At 40.7% G+C, this 20669-nt stretch overlaps 1 protein-coding gene across 1 annotated transcript in view; it reads left to right on the top strand.

The window, feature by feature from the left end:
- Positions 1-1628: 1628 nt before the first annotated feature.
- Pldn (Pallidin) overlaps positions 1629-20669 on the top strand; it is a 28226-nt gene continuing 9185 nt past the window's right edge. Inside the window, exons 1-4 of the mRNA XM_067791896.1 lie at positions 1629-1795; positions 1998-2109; positions 3797-3972; positions 4028-4112. Coding sequence (XP_067647997.1) covers positions 1770-1795; positions 1998-2109; positions 3797-3972; positions 4028-4112 — 399 coding nt within the window. The 5' untranslated portion in view covers positions 1629-1769. The remainder of the gene's footprint in view (positions 1796-1997; positions 2110-3796; positions 3973-4027; positions 4113-20669) is intronic.

Raw genomic sequence — 20669 nt, 5'->3', positions numbered from 1 at the left:
GGCCAAGCGGACAAACTTTCTTTGAGCCCTTTCTATTCTCGCTGAGTGACAGCTATATAAAGGATTCCAAATGATACAGGCATACTCTAATTTTGAGCGTATTAAAGAGATATATAGAGATTTTCTGGTAAAAGGATCCAAAAAAGTCTTTTGCACACCTGCGAAGGAAAGCAAGATTACTATAAGCCCTTGGAAGCACATAACATATGGTGCGTATGCGAGAAGCTGGTATCGAAAACAACCCCTAAATCAACATACTGATTAACTGAGACCAAATGGCAGCCTAAAATATCGTAGAAAGGTGAAAGAGAGCTAGCGGACTTAGAAAAAGTCATAAAGCAGCATTTTTTAACATTTAGAAATAGGTTATTTGGCATGAAACCAATCAGCAAGATTATTAAGGTCGTTCTGCAGAAGCGCGAATTCAGATGGGATATTAATTTTGCGAAAAAGCTTAAGGTCATCAGCGTACAGAAGAAAACTAGAATACTTAACGCAGGAACCTATATCATTTATGAACAGATCAAACAGGAGAGGGCCAAGAATACTACCTTGAGGAACCATTGATGTGGCTATAAACGGACGAGATTTACAGATTTCGATTTCGACACACAGGAGTCTATTCGTCAAATAAGATTTCAACCAACAAAAAAAAAAAAAAAAAACAGAGTGGATCATTGTGCTCAAGTTTATGTATTAAGATATGATAAAACGTCCAGCGACGAAGCCATGTTGGTGGGGCTCTACAAGGCTCTTGGTCACAAACGTAAATTTTTCTTTTACGGTTTTTTCGAAAAGCTTCGAATAAACTGAAAGTCTAGTAACAGGCTTATAGTTAGCGACATTATTTTTGTTACCAGATTGGTAAATCGGCGTGATCGTGTCTGCCTTCCATTTATCAATAAGAACCCCAAAGGACAGAGATAAGTTAAATATGTGATATAGAGGTCAACATAAAGATAAGCAACAATGCTTTAAAACGAAGGCACAAATACCATCACTGTCACCCTTTAGTGAAGGCTTTAGTGTGAGCATGGCATTCCTTACGTCAAACTCGGCGATTGTGAGGGCTCCAAAATCTAATCCTCCGGGTACACATGGTCGCGAGTGCGGGACTTCAGAGCCAACTTCATAATTAGATTTGAAAAAATCAGCGAAAAAGTTCAACCGTGTCATTTATATCCTTTGAACGTTTACCATTCAAATTCATGCATTCCGGAATATTAGAACAACCTCGTTAGATCGAACAAAATTCCAAAAAGCCTTTGGATTTTCCTTGAGTTCTGATTCAAGCGTTCTCATGTATTGATTATAAAGAACCTGATCCAGTATATTAAATTGCTTAACACTATATAAATATTGGTCTTTTAGTCTTGGATCCATTGTATCTGCATTATATAGCTTATTGAATTTGTTACGCTTATTTTTCAAGTTTTTATTGTACCAGGGGAGTTTATGAGGCCTGGCTCCACACAGGGGCACCTTACCATAAAATATCTCAGCCAACTTTGTTAAGAAAGTTATAAATTACGGATTTGAAAACTTATTTCCGTTTTCCTAAAAAAATGTCTACCAAGGCATTTTCACCACACTACTCTCCAAAAATCACATGTTTTCGGTTATCTGGCATCGCTTGTCATATGTTTCTTGTTTACATTTTTTCCTTTCTATCTTTCTTAATCATTGTTAAAATTTTAATTAAGTTTAAAACCGTAGTTTTGCTAATTAAGTAAGTCCCAAAGTGTTGAGAATAAGCCACGTTTTTGAAAATGCTGAAAAGTAGCAATTTAGAAAGGTAAGTTAGGCAATTAAGTTCAAAATATTTTGCGTAAGCAGAACGAAAGATGGACTGGCCAGCCGTCATTGCTACCCAGATAACGAGCAACAACAACAAACGAAAGCATACAAATGTGTCAAGGCAGATAGCGATAACTCCACCAAGATAAATCAAATACGAGTATTTTTGTTTAACTATTTGAATTAAAATTTACCTGCAGTATTATAAATGCAGTTGATGCGGAAGGCCAACAATCATTACCAGATGATTTGCCACAGTTGGAATTTGTTTTGTGTAACGACATACTAGACATTGGTTCGACTACGACTTACGTATTTTAAACATGCTAACCTTTAGCCAGGTAAGCAAATTAAAAAAAAAACGCAATATGTAGGCTACACGAGAACGGAGACGTCGAGTAACCAAAACAAATGCGTTAAACAAATTCGTACACGTTATTTATCAATTTAACTCTAGAATTAAAGGATATACAACGAGAAACAACGTTTGACAACTTTTAAACAGTTTTAATAACTATCTCAAAAATTATCGCTCTGATGCAAACAACTGATGAGTTATCTACTTAAATTTGATGAACAAAACGACTTACGTATTTTAAACATGCTAACCTTTAGCCAGGTAAGCAAATTAAAAAAAAAACGCAATATGTAGGCTACACGAGAACGGAGACGTCGAGTAACCAAAACAAATGCGTTAAACAAATTCGTACACGTTATTTATCAATTTAACTCTAGAATTAAAGGATATACAACGAGAAACAACGTTTGACAACCTTTAAACAATTTTAATAACTATCTCAAAAATTGTCGCTCTGATGCAAACAACTGCTGAGTTATCTACTCAAATTTGTTGAACAAAACGACTTACGTATTTTAAACATGCTAACCTTTAGCCCGGTAAGCAAATTAAAAAAAAAACGCAATATGTAGGCTACACGAGAACGGAGACGTCGAGTAACCAAAACAAATGCGTTAAACAAATTCGTACACGTTATTTATCAATTTAACTCTAGAATTAAAGGATATACAACGAGAAACAACGTTTGACAACCTTTAAACAGTTTTAATAACTATCTCAAAAATTATCGCTCTGATGCAAACAACTGATGAGTTATCTACTTAAATATGATGAACAAAACGACTTACGTATTTTAAACATGCTAACCTTTAGCCAGGTAAGCAAATTAAAAAAAAACGCAATATGTAGGCTACACGAGAACGGAGACGTCGAGTAACCAAAACAAATGCGTTAAACAAATTCGTACACGTTATTTATCAATTTAACTCTAGAATTAAAGGATATACAACGAGAAACAACGTTTGACAACCTTTAAACAGTTTTAATAACTATCTCAAAAATTATCGCTCTGATGCAAACAACTGATGAGTTATCTACTTAAATTTGATGAACAAAACGACTTACGTATTTTAAACATGCTAACCTTTAGCCAGGTAAGCAAATTAAAAAAAAAACGCAATATGTAGGCTACACGAGAACGGAGACGTCGAGTAACCAAAACAAATGCGTTAAACAAATTCGTACACGTTATTTATCAATTTAACTCTAGAATTAAAGGATATACAACGAGAAACAACGTTTGACAACCTTTAACTATCTCAAAAATTATCGCTCTGATGCAAACAACTGATGAGTTATCTACTTAAATATGATGAACAAAACGACTTACGTATTTTAAACATGCTAACCTTTAGCCCGGTAAGCAAATTAAAAAAAAAACGCAATATGTAGGCTACACGAGAACGGAGACGTCGAGTAACCAAAACAAATGCGTTAAACAAATTCGTACACGTTATTTATCAATTTAACTCTAGAATTAAAGGATATACAACGAGAAACAACGTTTGACAACCTTTAAACAATTTTAATAACTATCTCAAATATTATCGCTCTGATGCAAACAACTGATGAGTTATCTACTTAAATTTGATGAACAAAACGACTTACGTATTTTAAACATGCTAACCTTTAGCCAGGTAAGCAACAAATGTGTTCGCAAAAAATAATAACGATTCCAATAAAGCCTCTCAAGTACAAGTAATTTACGCGAACAACCAAACGACTGATTCATTGGCCACCAAACAGTTGACAGAAGGTTTGCTTCAAATTTTTGAGCCACCGCTAGATAAAGCACGTGGTCAGCTGAAAGAACTCATGTAAGTTTCATTGAATAAAAATGTATTCAAATCATTAATATTTGCTTTCTTAAAGTGGCAAACAGAATAAAATCTACATTGATTTATCGGAGGAGAAATACAAATTAGATAATGCTGAAACGGCGAAGCTGCAGGAAATGGTGAGTTCTTGGTTACAAACAGCGATTTACTTAGAAGACCAATAGATTGTACGCACTTATGCGTGTTACTGCATAAATTAAGGTGATATCCGTCACGTTAATCTTTGTACGTGATTATGTAGAAAATCCATCGGCTTGATAGATAGTTCGAGAAACGAAACTAACAGCCTCCTATAGTCTGATTAAAGAGATTAACGAAGTGTGTTTGGAGGTTAATGAGGACAAGACTGCGTATTTGCTGTTTTTTTTTTTTTTTGTTCAAACAGTACTAAAGTACTCATTGAAATTTAAGTTTACGGCTAACACCCAAGTTATTCATATACGCCAGAAAATAAGACGGCCCTGCTTTTAAGCAAAGCTTTCTTCTTTTTAAGACTAACAAAAACGACTACGAGCTGCTATGGCTATCAGCTCAGGGTGATTACCTAGAAGGTTGAAACTGACCATATCTCATAGTTTCTGTGATAATTAGGCTGTTATGTTAATGTCTCTTTAATCCTGTTTCATTAACAGCCGAGGCTATGGCGACCCCGAGAGGGGTGGGAGAGCGGGAGGGCCTAGAAGGTTGTTGTTGTTGTAGCGATAAGGTTTCTCCCCGAAGGCTTTGTGGAGTGTTATCGATGTTGATGGTCCTTTTCCGGATGCAGATCTGTTACGTTCCGGTAACAAACACCATTAAGGTGCTAGCCCCTAGATCCATGTGGAACTTGGAGTCGCCAGAGCCTCGACTGTTAAAGAAACAGGCTTCGCAACGGGTAGTCGAGGTTGACAATTGGATTGGAGAGGCGATATATTGCGCTTGCAACCCCTTTAAAGGGTTGCGCTACAAAACCCCTTTAATCAATGGTATTTTAGTCGCCTCTTTCCATAGGCATACCTACCGTAGGTATATTCCAATCCCCCTGTTGTTGCTGTAGCGATAAGGTTGATCCCCGAAGGCTTTGGGGAGTGTATGTATGTATGTATGTATGTATGTATAATTTATTCAGTCTATGATTAAACAATCTTACAGACTAGAATACAAAAGCAAATTAAATACTTAAATAATTAATCAACTGAAACCACAACGAATAACGTAAGTAACATGACTAATGAAAACAAAAAATAAAAAGATAATGCAAGTAAAGATATAGGCACTCTTGCAAAGTTGACTTGAAGATGCTTCTCGACAAAGAAAAATCAATAAAAAACCTCCTTGAGAGTCTATTAAATTCATTTAGTGCCCGAAAAATTGGGTCAAAATTACAATAATTAGCCCTGCAAGCACTCATGTAAAATGGAAAAAATGTTCGAAGACTCCGATTAGGTACATTAAATGACACCTTCGCTAAGAGAACTGGGCAATCAAGAGAGCCAACTATTAGACCATAGACGAACATTAGCAGATGTTCTATCCTTCTGGATTCGAGAGGTTGGAGATTTATGAGTAAGCAGCGCGAGTGATAGGATGGAATTGGGTCGTCAAAGTTGAGTGAAAATAGACAAAAACGAGTAAATTTTCTTTGAACCCTTTTAATTCTGGCAGCATAGCAGCTATAGATAGGATTCCAAACAATTGAGGCGTATTCTAGTTTTGAACGAACTAGAGAGGTATAAAGAACCTTCCTTGTATAAGGATCCTTAAAGTGTTTTGCATATCTACGAAGAAAGGCAAGGTTTCTGTAAGCCTTGGGAAGCATTTAAGAGATATGATTGACAAAAGAGAAAGAGGAATCAAAAACAACACCTAAGTCAATAAATTCATTAACCGAAACCAGTCGAGCACCTGCGATATCGTAGAGTGTGGAATATAAGTTAGATGATTTAGTAAAAGGCGTGTGGAAACATTTATTCACATTGAGGAAGAGATTATTGGCATTACACCATTCAATAAGATTATTTAGGTCATTTTGTAGGAGTAGGGAATCCGACTCGCCATTAACTCTATGAAATAACTTTAAATCATCTGCATATAGAAGGAAAGAGGACGAAAAAAAACAGGAACCAATATCATTTATAAAAAGCACAAACAACAAAGGCCCGAGAATGCTACCCTGAGGAACTCCAGACGTTGCATAAAAAGGTAGGGACTTGCAGCCCTCGATTTCAAAACATAGAGACCGGTTCGATAGATACGATTTTAACCAAGATAAGAATACAGAGTGAAATCCAATATACTCAAGTTTAGATAGTAAGATTTGATGTGAAACTTTATCAAAAGCCTTTGAGAAGTCGGTATATATGGTATCAACCTGGCAGCCATCCTTAAATGCAGAGATACAGAAATCAGAAAACGACCCTAGATTAGTGACAGTAGAGCGACCAGCAACAAACCCATGTTGACGCGGGTCAATCACCCTTTTAATGATAAAAGACAACTTCTCCTTTATGATTTTTTCGAAAAGCTTTGAGCATACTGTGAGTTTGGCAATCGGCCTATAGTTAGAGATGTCATTTTTATTGCCAGATTTAAAAATAGGACAAATTGAGCTCCTTTTCCATCTATCGATAAAAGTTCCAGAGGACAGAGATGAATTGGAGATATGGCAAATGGGAGCGCAGAGAGTTAAACTACAGTGCTTCAGTACAAAGGGGCAAAGACCATCAGTGTCACAACTTAGCGAGGGTTTAAGGGAAAGCATAGCATTGCGAACATCATCCTCTGAGATAATGAGGGAGCCAAAATCAATCTTATAACAAAGTCCCGAGCGCGAATGAGAGCCAGCCAAACCTACATCGGCATCATCAAAGTTAGATTTAAAGAATTCTGCAAAAAGCTCAACTGTTTCAGTTAGCGACTGGGAGCTTACCCCATTAAAGGTCATACAGATCGGAATATTCGTTGAACCAATTTTGGAGCGGATAAAGTTCCAAAAGGCTATTGGATTTTCTTTAAGCTCATCTTCGAGCCTACGCATGTAGCGATTATAAAGAAATTTATCGAGAACATTAAACTGCCGCACACTATTAATGTACTGTTCCCTAAGATAAATTGCGGTTTGAATCAATACCCCCACCATAGAACAGTACTCGTAGCGCTAGACCTATCAAAAGTTTTTGATACGGTCAACCATGGCTCGCTACTGCAAGACCTGGAAGGGTCTACCCTTCCCCCATGTCTTAAAAGGTGGACCGCAAATTATCTGGGTGGTCGGCAGGCATCGGTGCAATTCAGAAACGAAACATCAAAACCAAGGAGAATTAAACAAGGGGTGCCACAGGGTGGTGTCCTATCCCCACTTTTGTTTAATTTCTACATATCTAAGCTACCTTCACCACCGGAAGGAGTCACAATCGTTTCCTACGCCGATGACTGCACCATAATGGCCACAGGCCCAGGCCCAGAGATCGATGAGCTATGCAATAAAATAAACGGCTATCTCCCTGATCTCTCCAGTTTTTTCGCCTCGCGAAACCTGGCATTGTCACCGACTCAATCTTCCGCGACCTTATTTACAACATGGACGCCCCAAATGTCGACCATATTGAACATCCACGTCGATGGCACTACGCTACCGACTGTCCTACACCCCAAAATCTTGGGTGTTACGTTTGATCAGGATCTACATTTTGGTGCGCACGCAACCGCAATTGTTCCGAGAATTCAGAGCCGTAATAAAATCCTCAAATCCCTTGCTGGCAGTACCTGGGGAAAAGATAAAGAAACGCTCATGACCACATACAAAGCAATTAGCCAGCCGATTACGTGCTACGCGTCACCCATATGGTCGCCAAGCCTAAAAACTACCCACTGGAAGAAACTACAGGCCTGCCAAAATACTGCTCTCAGAATCGCCACGGGCTGTCTTCTTATGTCCCCAGAACACCATCTGCATAATGAGGCGAGAATACTCCCCATCAGGGAGAGAAATGAGATGCTGACCAAACAGTTTCTGTTGAATACCCAGAAACCTGGGCATCCCAACAGACATCTGATTGACGAACCAGCACCGCCTAGGGGCCTAAGGAGTCATCTCCGTAAGCATTTTGAGGAAATACGGCACCTGAGAACCCAGCCGTATGAAGCGAAAAAACACAAGCAGGTCCTTGGTGTACTCCATAGACAGGCGTCGGACCTTTATGTCGGGAATTGCCCGGTGAATCCAGTACTTGAAGAAAAGTATCCAGAACTCGCGGAAGAGGAACGCATACTCCCCAGGGAAACGCGTGTCACTCTTGCTCAACTTCGTTTTGGATACTGTAACAGGTTAAACTCTTACCTATCCAGAATCAACCCCGACATACAAAATGTATGCCCCGCTTGCAATGTGTCCCCACATGACACCAACCATCTCTTTAATTGTAATGTGGAACCAACGCCTCTAACACCCCTTTCCTTATGGTCCACCCCTGTTGAAACGGCAAGTTTCCTTGGACTCCCGTTAGAGGATATTGATGACAATTTTTGATCGGTCGCGGCTATTAGGTGGGGCGAGCATTGCTACAACAACAACAACAACAACAGAAATGTTATCCCTATTTACCTTATATAATTTATTGAATTTTTTACGCTTGTTTTTCAACCTCTTAAGCGTTATATTATACCAAGGTAATTTATGCAACCTAGGCCTAAAACGAGGCACGGTACTATGAAATATCTCAGACAACTTCGATAAGAAAAGGTCATAACACATGCTGACGTCATTAGAGAGAAATATATTTGCCCAGTTAAGAGCAAGTAAGACATTGTTCAACTCACTGAAATCAGTAAGTCGAAAGTTAAAAGGAGAGTTATCCAATGGCGTCAGCGTAGGGATAGCAGCAAAGGTATTTAATTGAATGACAAGCGGTAAGTGATATCTATCGGATGGACACACAGGAAGAGTACTCTCAGAGAGATCAAATATTACATTCTCATCGACAAACACTAGATCAAGCAAACTCGAAAGAGTATTAAATAAATTATTGATTTGAATCAAATTGCAACTTAAAATATTATCTATAAGATTGATTTCATAAGAACGGGTGACATTCGTAGGAGTTAGAATACCATTACATTGAAAGTCTGTCCAAACAATATTAGGCAGATTGAAATCACCAAGTATGCAAAAACTCGCGTCAGGGTGGCTTTCGCATAGATTTACGATGTTCTCGACATGAGATGAGTATAAGGAATCACCACTGTTCGGCGGTATGCACGAGCAACATATGAAAGTTGAACTAGAGGAACTGGAAATACAGACGCACAGCTGATCTAGTAATGAATCATGATGTAGAAGTTTAAACCTCGATGAATGCAGGTTTCTGTTAACTGCAATCAACACTCCACCCCCTTTCTTTTGACCAGTTTACACGGAGTCTCGATCTTTCCGGAAGGTTAGGAATAACTTAGAGTCAAAGTATTCTTCATCAAAGAAGTCTTCATTGAGCCACGTTTCCACAATGACATAAACGTCATAGTCCATACGAGACGAAGACAAAAGAAAATCATTAGATTTGGTGCGCATGCCGCCGACATTTTGAAAGTAGACTCTCAAACGTGCATTCGATGAGCAAGTGTGGATATTATGATTGTTGTTGAGTTGATCATTACGTAAACCTACGATACCGATGGGTTTTCTCCGATTTTTGGAAAAAACCGAAATGGCTTGATAGTGACATTAGAGGGCCACAGAGCAGGATCAAATAGCTTATTATAATCTGCTGAGCGCACACGAACTTTAAACGAAACTCTCACCAGAGAGTTGATGTCAGCATCCCTCCTTACTAACTTAAAACAAGCCAACGCAGATGTATCAATTTTGATATGCTCGGATATATATTTAAAAATTTTTTCCTCTGTGACCGAGGGTCTGAAAGATGAAATATGGATCCATTTATATGGTACAAAAATATCCAGCTCAGCAATGTTATTATTGCCATTAACATTTAATTCGTTTGGAGCACGTGCGCTTCGAATAACTGTGGTAGGAGCCTTAGGTGATTTGCTAGTAGGGCAAGCAGTGACAGTGGCATATGATAGAGTATTTACTGACTCACTATTAGTAGCAATTGTCGAATAATTAGAATGAGTAATAACAAATCCGCTCTGTATGGAATCGCCCGCTGGGGGTGCAGAACCTTTCGATCTCACCTTATTTTTTGTTGACGTATTTGAAGAATTGATTATGTTAGATGTCAGAGCATTTGACAATGATGATTGTGTAATAGTTGCAGGTGAAGAAGTAAATGCATTATTAATGTTGGTTGTAAGAACATTTGACAATGTTGACTGAGGATTAATTGTAGGTGAGGTTGCCAATGTATTTGACAATAATGATTGTGTGATAGTTGCAGGTGTAGAAGTAGATGAATTGTTAATGTTAGTTGTCAGAGCATTTGACAATGATGATTGTGTATTAGTTGCGACTGTAGAAGTAGATGAGGCTGCCAATGTATAAGTGGATTCAGGAACAATTATAAGCCAGAGCAAACGAAGATTGTGTTTGTTTATTTGCAAATGTAGATGTGAAAGAAGTTGGATGTTGAGAAGAGGCAAATGTAGACAGAGCGCGAAAATTATTAGAATAGGAACCGTTTGATGGCTGCATAGAAATTGTTAGTGGACTATGAACATTAGAGTTGACATTATTTCTAATGTTCAGATCCGGAGAATATGCAGGAACACTCAAATTATTGTTGGACGAATGCAAAGAATTGATTAGTTCTTCCTTTAGCGAGTCAAATTGTTTAGAAAACTAGGAATTTATTATCAATAGCACTTGTGATTAGCTCAAAACCAAGCTTTTGAGCGGTGAGCACAGAATCAAGAGCTTTACAGAGCTTATCCGGCATATCTACACACTCTTCACACACGTACAACAAATGACGATTAGATTTAATTAGTCTAATATCATATTCAGAGATATTTTTGCAACAAGCACTTTGCACAGAAATCATCCATGACAAAAAATACAAACAATGAAAGTAAAATTGAGAGAGCGGTAAACAAAAACACGACCGCACACAACTAACATGAACTTCCAAGTGTTATCGATGTGATGGTCCTTTGCCAGATACAGATCCGGTACGCTCAGGTACCACAGCACCATTAAGGTGCTAGCCCTACCATCTCGGGAACGTTTTATGTGGCCACATTAAACCTTCAGGCCATTCCCTCCCTCCCCACCCCCAAGTTCCATGAGGAGCTCGGGGTCGCCAGAGCCTCGCCTGTTAGTGAAACGGTTTGTGACAGTTTAGCAAAAATTCTCTGTTCAGCAATTTACTAATGTTGAGCTCTTTGGCCTCAGGTGTCATAAGGAGACATCCCGTGGCATTTCTGATTGCAGAATTGTGACAGGCCTGCACCCCTTTCCCTTCCTTTCAGGTGACCAAACTATTGACGGTAGCAAATGAGCGGCCGGTTAATTGCTTTTCCCCAAGTGCTGCCGGCAAGCGACTTGAGGATTTTGTTGCGACTTTGCATTTAGATATAATTTCGGTGGCATGCGCTTTGAATGTGAAAGTATTATCGAACGTTACCGTTAAGATCTTTGGGTGACTAACAGTCGGTAACATCGACGTGAACGTCCAATATTTGTGTCATCTATTCCTTTCACGTTGTAAACAGAGTTGCCCTGAAGAAACTAGAAAGACCGGTGAAGTAGCTGTTTATTCCGTTACTCGTCGGCATAGGAAATGAACCGACGGTTGCCGTCCATTTAGATAATTTGCAGTCCATCCTATTTAACAAGGGGGAAGGGGTGAGCCTTCTATGTCTTCGATGGGGGGTCCTGTGATGGGGGTTATCCTGATTTACTCCGAAATTTATCTGAGTGTTTATGGTGTTAACCGCGTTGGTAGTGCTATACATTTTGCTGAAGCCATGTTCATGAGTAGCCCACCCCGTGGTTCCATGAGAATTCGTACCGTGTGAGTGGATTCGGCTAATATCAATATATGACCATATGAATATAGGTACTTGCTGACATCAAAGTCAATGTTGTCGTAAGTAAATTCGACAAGCACTTCATCCATTTAGGAACAAAATGGAGCAGAGAATCCCTTGGTGCTACCAATCTTCATTATCGTGTGGTAAAAGCCGTTGAACGCCAATAAATCATGATAAGATTAGTCAAAGAGGCAACGAGTGCTTAAAGAATATTAAGTCCAGTATTAGTCAAGGTAGTCAGTCGCCCCTTCGTTGTTTATTCTTTATTGTCGAGGCACAAGGTGGTCATAGTCAAATACAATCAAACAGTTTGCGGCACTAAGTTATCATAATTTTTTTTGAACATAATTAGCCTGCAAATAAAATAAAGATGCAAGACTTTTAGATTGTTGTGACATTGTGAAAAGTCTTGCTCGCGTTCAGCGCAGAAATGTTTGCTCTTGTGTGATCCCCGCTTAAAAACTTAAATAAAATAGACAACATTGGTGTTAATTCGTTGTTGTTATATAAATAGAATAAAGCAACAACCCCAGCGGGTTAGGGGGTCAGAATATACCCGCGGTAGGTATGCCTGTCGTAAGAGGCGACTAAAATACCACATTCAAAGGGCTGTGTAGCGCAACCCTTCAGGTTGTCAGCGCAATATATAACTTCTCAATTGTCAACCTCACCTATCAGCGGCGAATCCTGTTTCACTAACAGACGAGGCTCTGGCGAGGGAGGGGATGGCCTGAAGGTTTAATGTGGCCACATAAATCGTTTCCAAGATGGTCGGGCTAGCACCTTTATGGTGCTGTGGTACCGGAGCGTACCGGATCTGTATCCGGCAAACCAGGGTCTTAGAGAGAAAATCCGGGCCCGGGACTAAACAATTTACGGGCCCCCTATAAAAAATCCACTAATACATTTGATTAACTTGAATTAATGACGGTCTCATTCATGAATCATTATTGATGGATTACATAAAAAAAAATTTTCCCCCATCAACTAAATGATTTTTGGACTAAGAGCTGACAATAAAATTAACACAGAATGTTGTTGTTGTTGTAGCAATGCTCGCCCCACCTAATAGCCGCGACCGATCACAAATTGTCATCAATATCCTCTAACGGGAGTCCAAGGAAACTTGCCGTTTCAACAGGGGTGGACCATAAGGAAAGGGGTGTTAGAGGCGTTGGTTCCACATTACAATTAAAGAGATGGTTGGTGTCATGTGGGACACATTGCAAGCGGGGCATACATTTTGTATGTCGGAGTTGATTCTGGAGAGGTAAGAGTTTAACCTGTTACAATATCCAGAACGAAGTTGAGCAAGAGTTACACGCGTTTCCCTGGGGAGTATGCGTTCCTCTTCCGCGAGTTCTGGATATTTTTCTTCAAGTACTGGATTCACCGGGCAATTCCCGACATAAATGTCCGACGCCTGTCTATGGAGTTCACCAAGGACCTGCTTGTGTTTTTTCGCTTCATACGGCTGGGTTCTCAGGTGCCGTATTTCCTCAAAATGCTTACGGAGATGACTCCTTAGGCCCCTAGGCGGTGCTGGTTCGTCAATCAGATGTCTGTTGGGATGCCCAGGTTTCTGGGTATTCAACAGAAACTGTTTGGTCAGCATCTCATTTCTCTCCCTGATGGGGAGTATTCTCGCCTCATTATGCAGATGGTGTTCTGGGGACATGAGAAGACAGCCCGTGGCGATTCTGAGAGCAGTATTTTGGCAGGCCTGTAGTTTCTTCCAGTGGGTAGTTTTTAGGCTTGGCGACCATATGGGTGACGCGTAGCACGTAATCGGCTGGCTAATTGCTTTGTATGTGGTCATGAGCGTTTCTTTATCTTTTCCCCAGGTACTGCCAGCAAGGGATTTGAGGATTTTATTATGGCTCTGAATTCTCGGAACAATTGCGGTTGCGTGCGCACCAAAATGTAGATCCTGATCAAACGTCACACCCAAGATTTTGGGGTGTAGGACAGTCGGTAGCGTAGTGCCATCGACGTGGATGTTCAATATGGTCGACATTTGGGGCGTCCATGTTATAAATAAGGTCGCGGAAGATTTAGTCGGTGACAATGCCAGGTTTCGCGAGGCGAAAAAACTGGAGAGATCAGGGAGATAGCCGTTTATTTTATTGCATAGCTCATCGATCTCTGGGCCTGGGCCTGTGGCCATTATTGTGCAGTAATCGGCGTAGGAAACGATTGTGACTCCTTTCGGTGGTGAAGGTAGCTTAGATATGTAGAAATTAAACAAAAGTGGGGATAGGACACCACCCTGTGGCACCCCTTGTTTAATTCTCCTTGGTTTTGATGTTTCGTTTCTGAATTGTACCGATGCCTGCCGACCACCCAGATAATTTGCGGTCCACCTTTTAAGACATGGGGGAAGGGTAGACCCTTCCAGGTCTTGCAGTAATGAGCCATGGTTGACCGTATCAAAGGCTTTTGATAGGTCTGGCGCTACGAGTACTGTTCTATGGTGGGGGTATTGATTCAAACCGCAATTTATCTGGGTGCTAATGACATTTAGCGCGGAGGTAGTGCTATAGAGTTTTCTGAAGCCATGCTGATGCGGGGCTTGGAAATAAGGGAGCAAAATGGCTTCAAGCGTCTTTGCCACTGGCGATAGGAGAGATATCGGACGATATGACTCACCTACGCTAGCTGGTTTCCCAGGCTTTAGTAGCGGGACCACCTTGGCCATTTTCCATTTCTCGGGTATGGCAAAGGTGGAGAGAGACAGGTTGAAGACATGCGCTAGATATTTGAAACCCTCTTTCCCTGGGTTTTTAAGCATCGGCATGGCTATGCCGTCTGGGCCCTCTGCTTTGGATGGTTTAGCGCGACCAATGGCGTCCTCAACCTCTCTAGCGGTGATGGTGATTGGTGACGCGCTGAATTTGTGTTTATGTGCGTGTCTATTGGCTCTCCGTCTATCTTTGTCGACCGTAGGATGCATTATATATTGTCGGCGGAAAGCACTCGCGCATTTTTCCGCATCCGACAGCACCTTATCGCCAAAGGCGATGGAAACTTTGTCTTTGTGCTTAGTCGGATTCGATAGAGACTTTACGGTGGACCAAAGTTTACCTACACCGGTAGAGAGGTTACAACCTCTTAGGTGCTCTTCCCATTTCGCCCGCTTGTGTTCGTCCACAAGCAATCTGATGCGTTGGTTTATATCCTTTATTTGGGGGTCGCCTGGATCAAGCTGTCTTATAAGGCGCGTTCCCTCGCTAAGCTCGCGGCCTCCGCCGGGAAGTGGGGCCGGATTTCGGGAATTCTCCCGGCGGGAATGAAATGTGCTGAGGCGGATTCAATGACCTTACGGAAGGCACGCTCCCCTTGGCGGGCATCAGTCGGGATAGGGAGGGCAGCAAAGCTGCTGTCTGTTGCAGATTTATATTCTTCCCACTTTCCTTTTTTGAAGTTTATGAAAGTGCGTTTTTCGGTGACGATGAAGTCGGCGGTACGCTCGAACGAAATAAGTATGGGCAGGTGGTCGGATGCCAATGTTACCATCGGCTGCCAGTTGACGCAGTTTACGAGTTCTGCGCTCACGATTGAGATATCTGGCGAGCTATGACAGCTTCCTACCATACGTGTGGGGGCGTCTCCGTTTATTGTGCAGAACGTCGTTTCTTCTATTTGATCCGCCAACATCTCACCCCTACTGTCCGCCCGCAAGTTTGAATGCCATAGGTCGTGATGGGCATTGAAATCGCCTAAGATAATGCGATTGTTGCCAGTGAGTAAGGCCTCGATTTTAGGGCGGTATCCACTGGGGCAACTGGTGACAGGAGGGATGTAGATGTTGATGATTTCTAGATTTGCATCGCCTGACCGGACAGATAGGCCTTGACGTTCTAAGACATTGTCCCTGCGGTCGATGCCAGGATCAAATATATGATATTGCACAGAGTGGTGTATAATAAACGCGAGGCCGCCTCCATTTCCGCTCTCGCGGTCCTCCTGTGGACATTATACCCAGAGCAGGTCTGCAATGCAGATCTTGCTGTGAGTTTAGTCTCTTGAATCGCAGCAATGCGGATGTTGTGCCGCTTCATGAAATCGACTATCTCCGTAATCTTCCCAGTTACTTACTTACTTAATTGGTGCCTAACCGTCTAAACTTCCCAGTTAGTCCATTACAGTTTAACTGCAGAATTCTGAAGTGCATGAGGGGTGACGCCGCCACTCTAGGGGTAAATGACGGGTGACTACGCCTAGGTTGTGGAAGGCCAGGACGCAATTGCTGTTGTGGCCTTGGGACTGGGCGCCCTTGGGCAAGCATAGGGGTACCCGGATGATTTGGGTTTGCGACCTGGCAACATGGCGCGATGAAACCCGTCGAGGGGTTGCCGTCGCGGAGACCAGAACATCTAGGAAAGTGGCCACACCCAAGGCAGGAGCTGCATTGAGCGGATGTCGCAAACCTATATATTCTGTGCTGGCAGACGGTGCAAACGGAGGTAGGGACTAAGAGTATGTTTCCCTGAGCTGCACGATTGCTGCCAGAAAAGAGGGGGGAGAAGAAGACGGGGGCAGGGGCTGATGCTCAGCATTGCTACCAGCTCTACTACGAAGGTAGTAGTTATGAGTGGTATCAGCTGTTTGAGTTGTTAGCGCCGTGGGGCGCGAGCAGCAGCGGGTACTTGTTGTGGCTTGCTGAGCAGCGAGGCTGCTGGAAGGTAGTGGAGGGGCGCTTAGGCGTAGACTACGGGACGCCCTTGGGCGTGAGCAGCAAGGAGCCACAAAAGATTTATAAAAGTTACGTGGACGTCGGGTTTTGGGATCAAGCCCAGAACAACCTGTCCGATGCAACCATCCCTTGCACGAGACACACTGAACAGAGTGTGAGAGAAAAGATTCTTTTCTGGCAAATGCAGCAAAACCATTTCTCAGGACCGGGGTCAGGAGACGGACCCGGATTGGGTTCGATACCTTCCCGGAGTAAGAGAATATGTAGCAGACCTGCTGCAAGGAGCTGCTGGGAGGATGACAATTTGTGGGAGGGACGAAACAAATTAAATGGGGTCACACTGAAATGACAGTCCTTGGTCGGGAAAAATCCCGAGTCGCTCCGGTACATAGAACCGACTGCCTTGGGAAGCGATTAACACAGAATATTTATTATTTATACTATTTTATTGCAACGTAGAAATAAAATTCTCTTTTAACAGCCATATATTATTTTAAATAATCTGTTCTAGTTATTTGATAACATTTTAATACATTTCTGTTTAATTTAATGATGATTATAAATTTTAATTATTCGATATAGAAAGTTCGGATATCAAAGAGTGGCTTTACTTGCTTTTTCCGCTGCAAAATTTTTATAATAATATCAAAATTTAACTGTCTTTCCAAAACGGATTCAACACCAAGCGTGGCAAGTCCTGAAACTCGCTCTTGAGATGAACACGATCTATGAAAGTTTTTGATTCTTGAAAGGACGCGGAAGGAACATTCTGCACTAGCTACAGTGACAGGTATAGTGCAAAAGATACGTAAAGAAACACAAATGTTGGGGAAAATCGTATACAGATTTTGAACATATGTAGATGGCATTTAGCAATTCCAATGGTGACAGACCTTTATCAAAATTTGCTTCGTAAATGTGTTTCAAGTGAATTATATCGCATACTAAGCTTTGAGAAATGCCCGACTTGTATTTTTCGACAATTTTTCCTGCACTCGCCCGAACCGTAGTTTATACATGTCTTCAAATTGCCACAAAAAGGAAAACGTCTCGTTCAAATTTCTCATAGCTGCAAATCGTTCAGTAGTGTCAGCGATTATCGAATCGACGATCACCAAGAATGTATTGTTTTTAAAATCAGACTCTGGATCATCCGTAATCATCTCATTTCCATTATCTTCAAAACGTCTTTTGGGTTTTCTATTTCGAATGTTCGGAAATTTTGGCGAGATGTTCAATTGAATAGCAACTGTTCTGCATTCGTTTAAAATTTTTTCCCATTGGTTCCTGATCAACTTCAAATCAGATAATAAGGCATCAACATGTCGGACCTCAACATCTATGGTGGCGTCTCTAGCTTGGAGGACCACGTTTTTTCATTAATGGTAGTCAGTATTTTGAACCAAATTGAGGACAGCAAGATACATTCGAACTTATTGATGTACTTGAGAATGCCGGTAACATCTCCGTATGCTTGCGCAGTCAAATTTGGCTTTTGGCTGAAAGACTATGAAGAGAGCTCGGTAGATTTTTTTGAGGATGTCCCATCGTTGTGGAGTGCTGCTGAAAATAGTAAAACATTTTTGTAAAACTCCGAAGAAAGTAATTGCAGCCGTACAACATTCATAAATTGAGACTGTGGGTTGCACAAGGCGAGTAATCAGCATTCGAGTTTTTGTAGAGAATGTGACATAGTGCTCCGTTGTAAGCTCATTTCATATTGGCGCCGTTATCGTACCCTTGTGCACGACAATCTTTTAGAGTATGGCAAATTAGATCAGCGATTTTCTGATCAGTTTTTTCGTTACAATTCACGTAAGCCAAAAACCGTTCTTGAATTTTAAAATTTGTTGCTTTCAAATTGAAATGGAGTTAGCGAAAAATGAACGTAGTCAACGTGACTAGCATCAGGCATAGCATCAACGATAATAGCAAAATACTTGGCTTTCGTGCCTTGATCTAATATTGTTTCCCTCAAGTGCTTTGCACAAATTTCTATAAACTCGTTCTGAATGTCTGGGGAAAGATAGTGAACTTGTAAACGTTTGTGCTGCTGTTGTGAAATCCTAATTTTCGCCAAATGATCTCTAAGTATCGGATCATAATGGCTTATGTGATCTTAGATTCCCCAAAAATGTCCATTGTTTCGTTCACCAAGATATATACCTTCACCTTGAAAGCTAGACATCTTTCACGCAAAAATAAAATAGTGTCCAAAATTCTATAGAAAATTTATCGTATAGCTTCTTCCATACCTGGAATTTCGAATATCCGCACGACAAATTTTAGGTCGATTTAAAGTATTGGTGCTTAACAGACGACATGGTATGCAATAAAAAGCATTGCTAGTCACGCTCCACATTCCCTCCATTTGGCAAGATTCTGTTTAAAAACGAGGTAGGAAATGTCTCGTCATGACAATCACGTGGAAAAATAACAACATTTTTGATAACCTCGACGAATTATTTCGTTGACTTTTTCGGATCGCAAAAACTCATTATTCACAGTACCGATATCGAAGTCGTTTAAATAATCTGGACTTTGATACAGAGTTGGTGGTATTGTTGGAAGACTTTTTGAAGATGAAACTTCATCAGTGTCACCACGAAAACTTTACGATTTCGGATTCATGTAAACATACATTTTTGTTTGATGTTTTTATTGTCTCCTCAGGCCCAGGGAAAAAATCATTATCAATAGTCGTTGCTTTTGAAATTCGGCTTAAAATTTGCACATGGAACAACTAAAGACTCTCCTGAATTAAAAAAAAAAATGTCTTAGTACCTCTAATTCGCGGGCCCCCTGAGACACCCCGGGCCCGGGGAGAATCCCCCCATTCGTCCCCCTCTCGTCGGGCCTGACAACCACGCATACCTTTGAATACCACTATAGATTATTTAATTCGTTCAGTCTAAAAGTACATGCTTTCTTACAGACTAGTTAAAAATAGAAAACAATTCAAGCTTAAACTTATATAAGCTGTTATTAAAATTAAGAACACTACTGAATCGATTTGCTAGATGTATAGTCCTAGTTATAGGTTCATTCATAGCATAATTCGTTTTATGAGTTATTTCGATAAATAATCTGTTATGCAGAAGATCACGCAGTGGAATATATGGAATGGACATTATTACATTACAGGCAAACATGAGTGAGATTCAAGTTCTTCTGTCGTGCAAAGCCTAAAGACCAAGCAATTTGCGCCTGCTGGTATATGATGGGAGGCCGTCTGGACAGTGAAACATCCGTAAAGCAATTTTCGTAAAAATTTTTTGAACTCTCAATTTTATAGGAGTTAGATTCATAGAAAGGATTCCATATTATTGAACAATATTCAAGGTGACTTCTGACCAAGGAGATATAAAGTGCCTTCAACGTCATAGGGTCCTTAAAGTTTCGTCTAATGAACCCAACCATTGCAAAGGACTTTGCAACAATGAAGTCAATATGACTGGAAAAAGAGAGTTTCGAGTAAAAAATGACACCAAAATCTTTAATCTCTTGACAACGATTAAGAGATTTTGCATTTAGTGTGTAGTTAAAATATGCCGCAGTTGTTTTTTTGGCATAAGACACAACGCAGTATTTGTTTGTATTTAAAAATAAATTATTGTCTGCGCATCAACCGGCAAAAGAGTCCAGATCAGATTGCAAGTTAGTTCAGTCAGAGCTATTACGGATCGTCAGAAATAGTTTGACATCGTCCGCAAGCATCAAACGTTTTCCGAATTTGAATTGCTGGGGCAAAACATTAATGAAAATTAAGAATAATAGAGGGCCACAATGGGTACCCTGCGGAATATCTGACCATGTGTTAATATGTAGAGATGACTTGTCGGCTCCAATTGCCACATAGAGCTTTCTATTCGAAAGAAAACTCGTGAAGAATTTCAACAAGTTTCCATTGATTCCATACTTGGCTAACTTGCGTACTAGAATAGTATGATGAACCTTGTCAAATGCTTTCGAGAAGTCAGTGCATATGACGTCGAGTTACTCAGAGTTCTCT

This window comes from Eurosta solidaginis, chromosome 5 (genome assembly GCF_040869045.1).
Source record: "Eurosta solidaginis isolate ZX-2024a chromosome 5, ASM4086904v1, whole genome shotgun sequence".
Lineage (NCBI taxonomy): Eukaryota > Metazoa > Arthropoda > Insecta > Diptera > Tephritidae > Eurosta > Eurosta solidaginis.
Note: the sequence above shows the minus strand (reverse complement) of the source record. Positions and strands in the feature narration are given on the sequence as shown.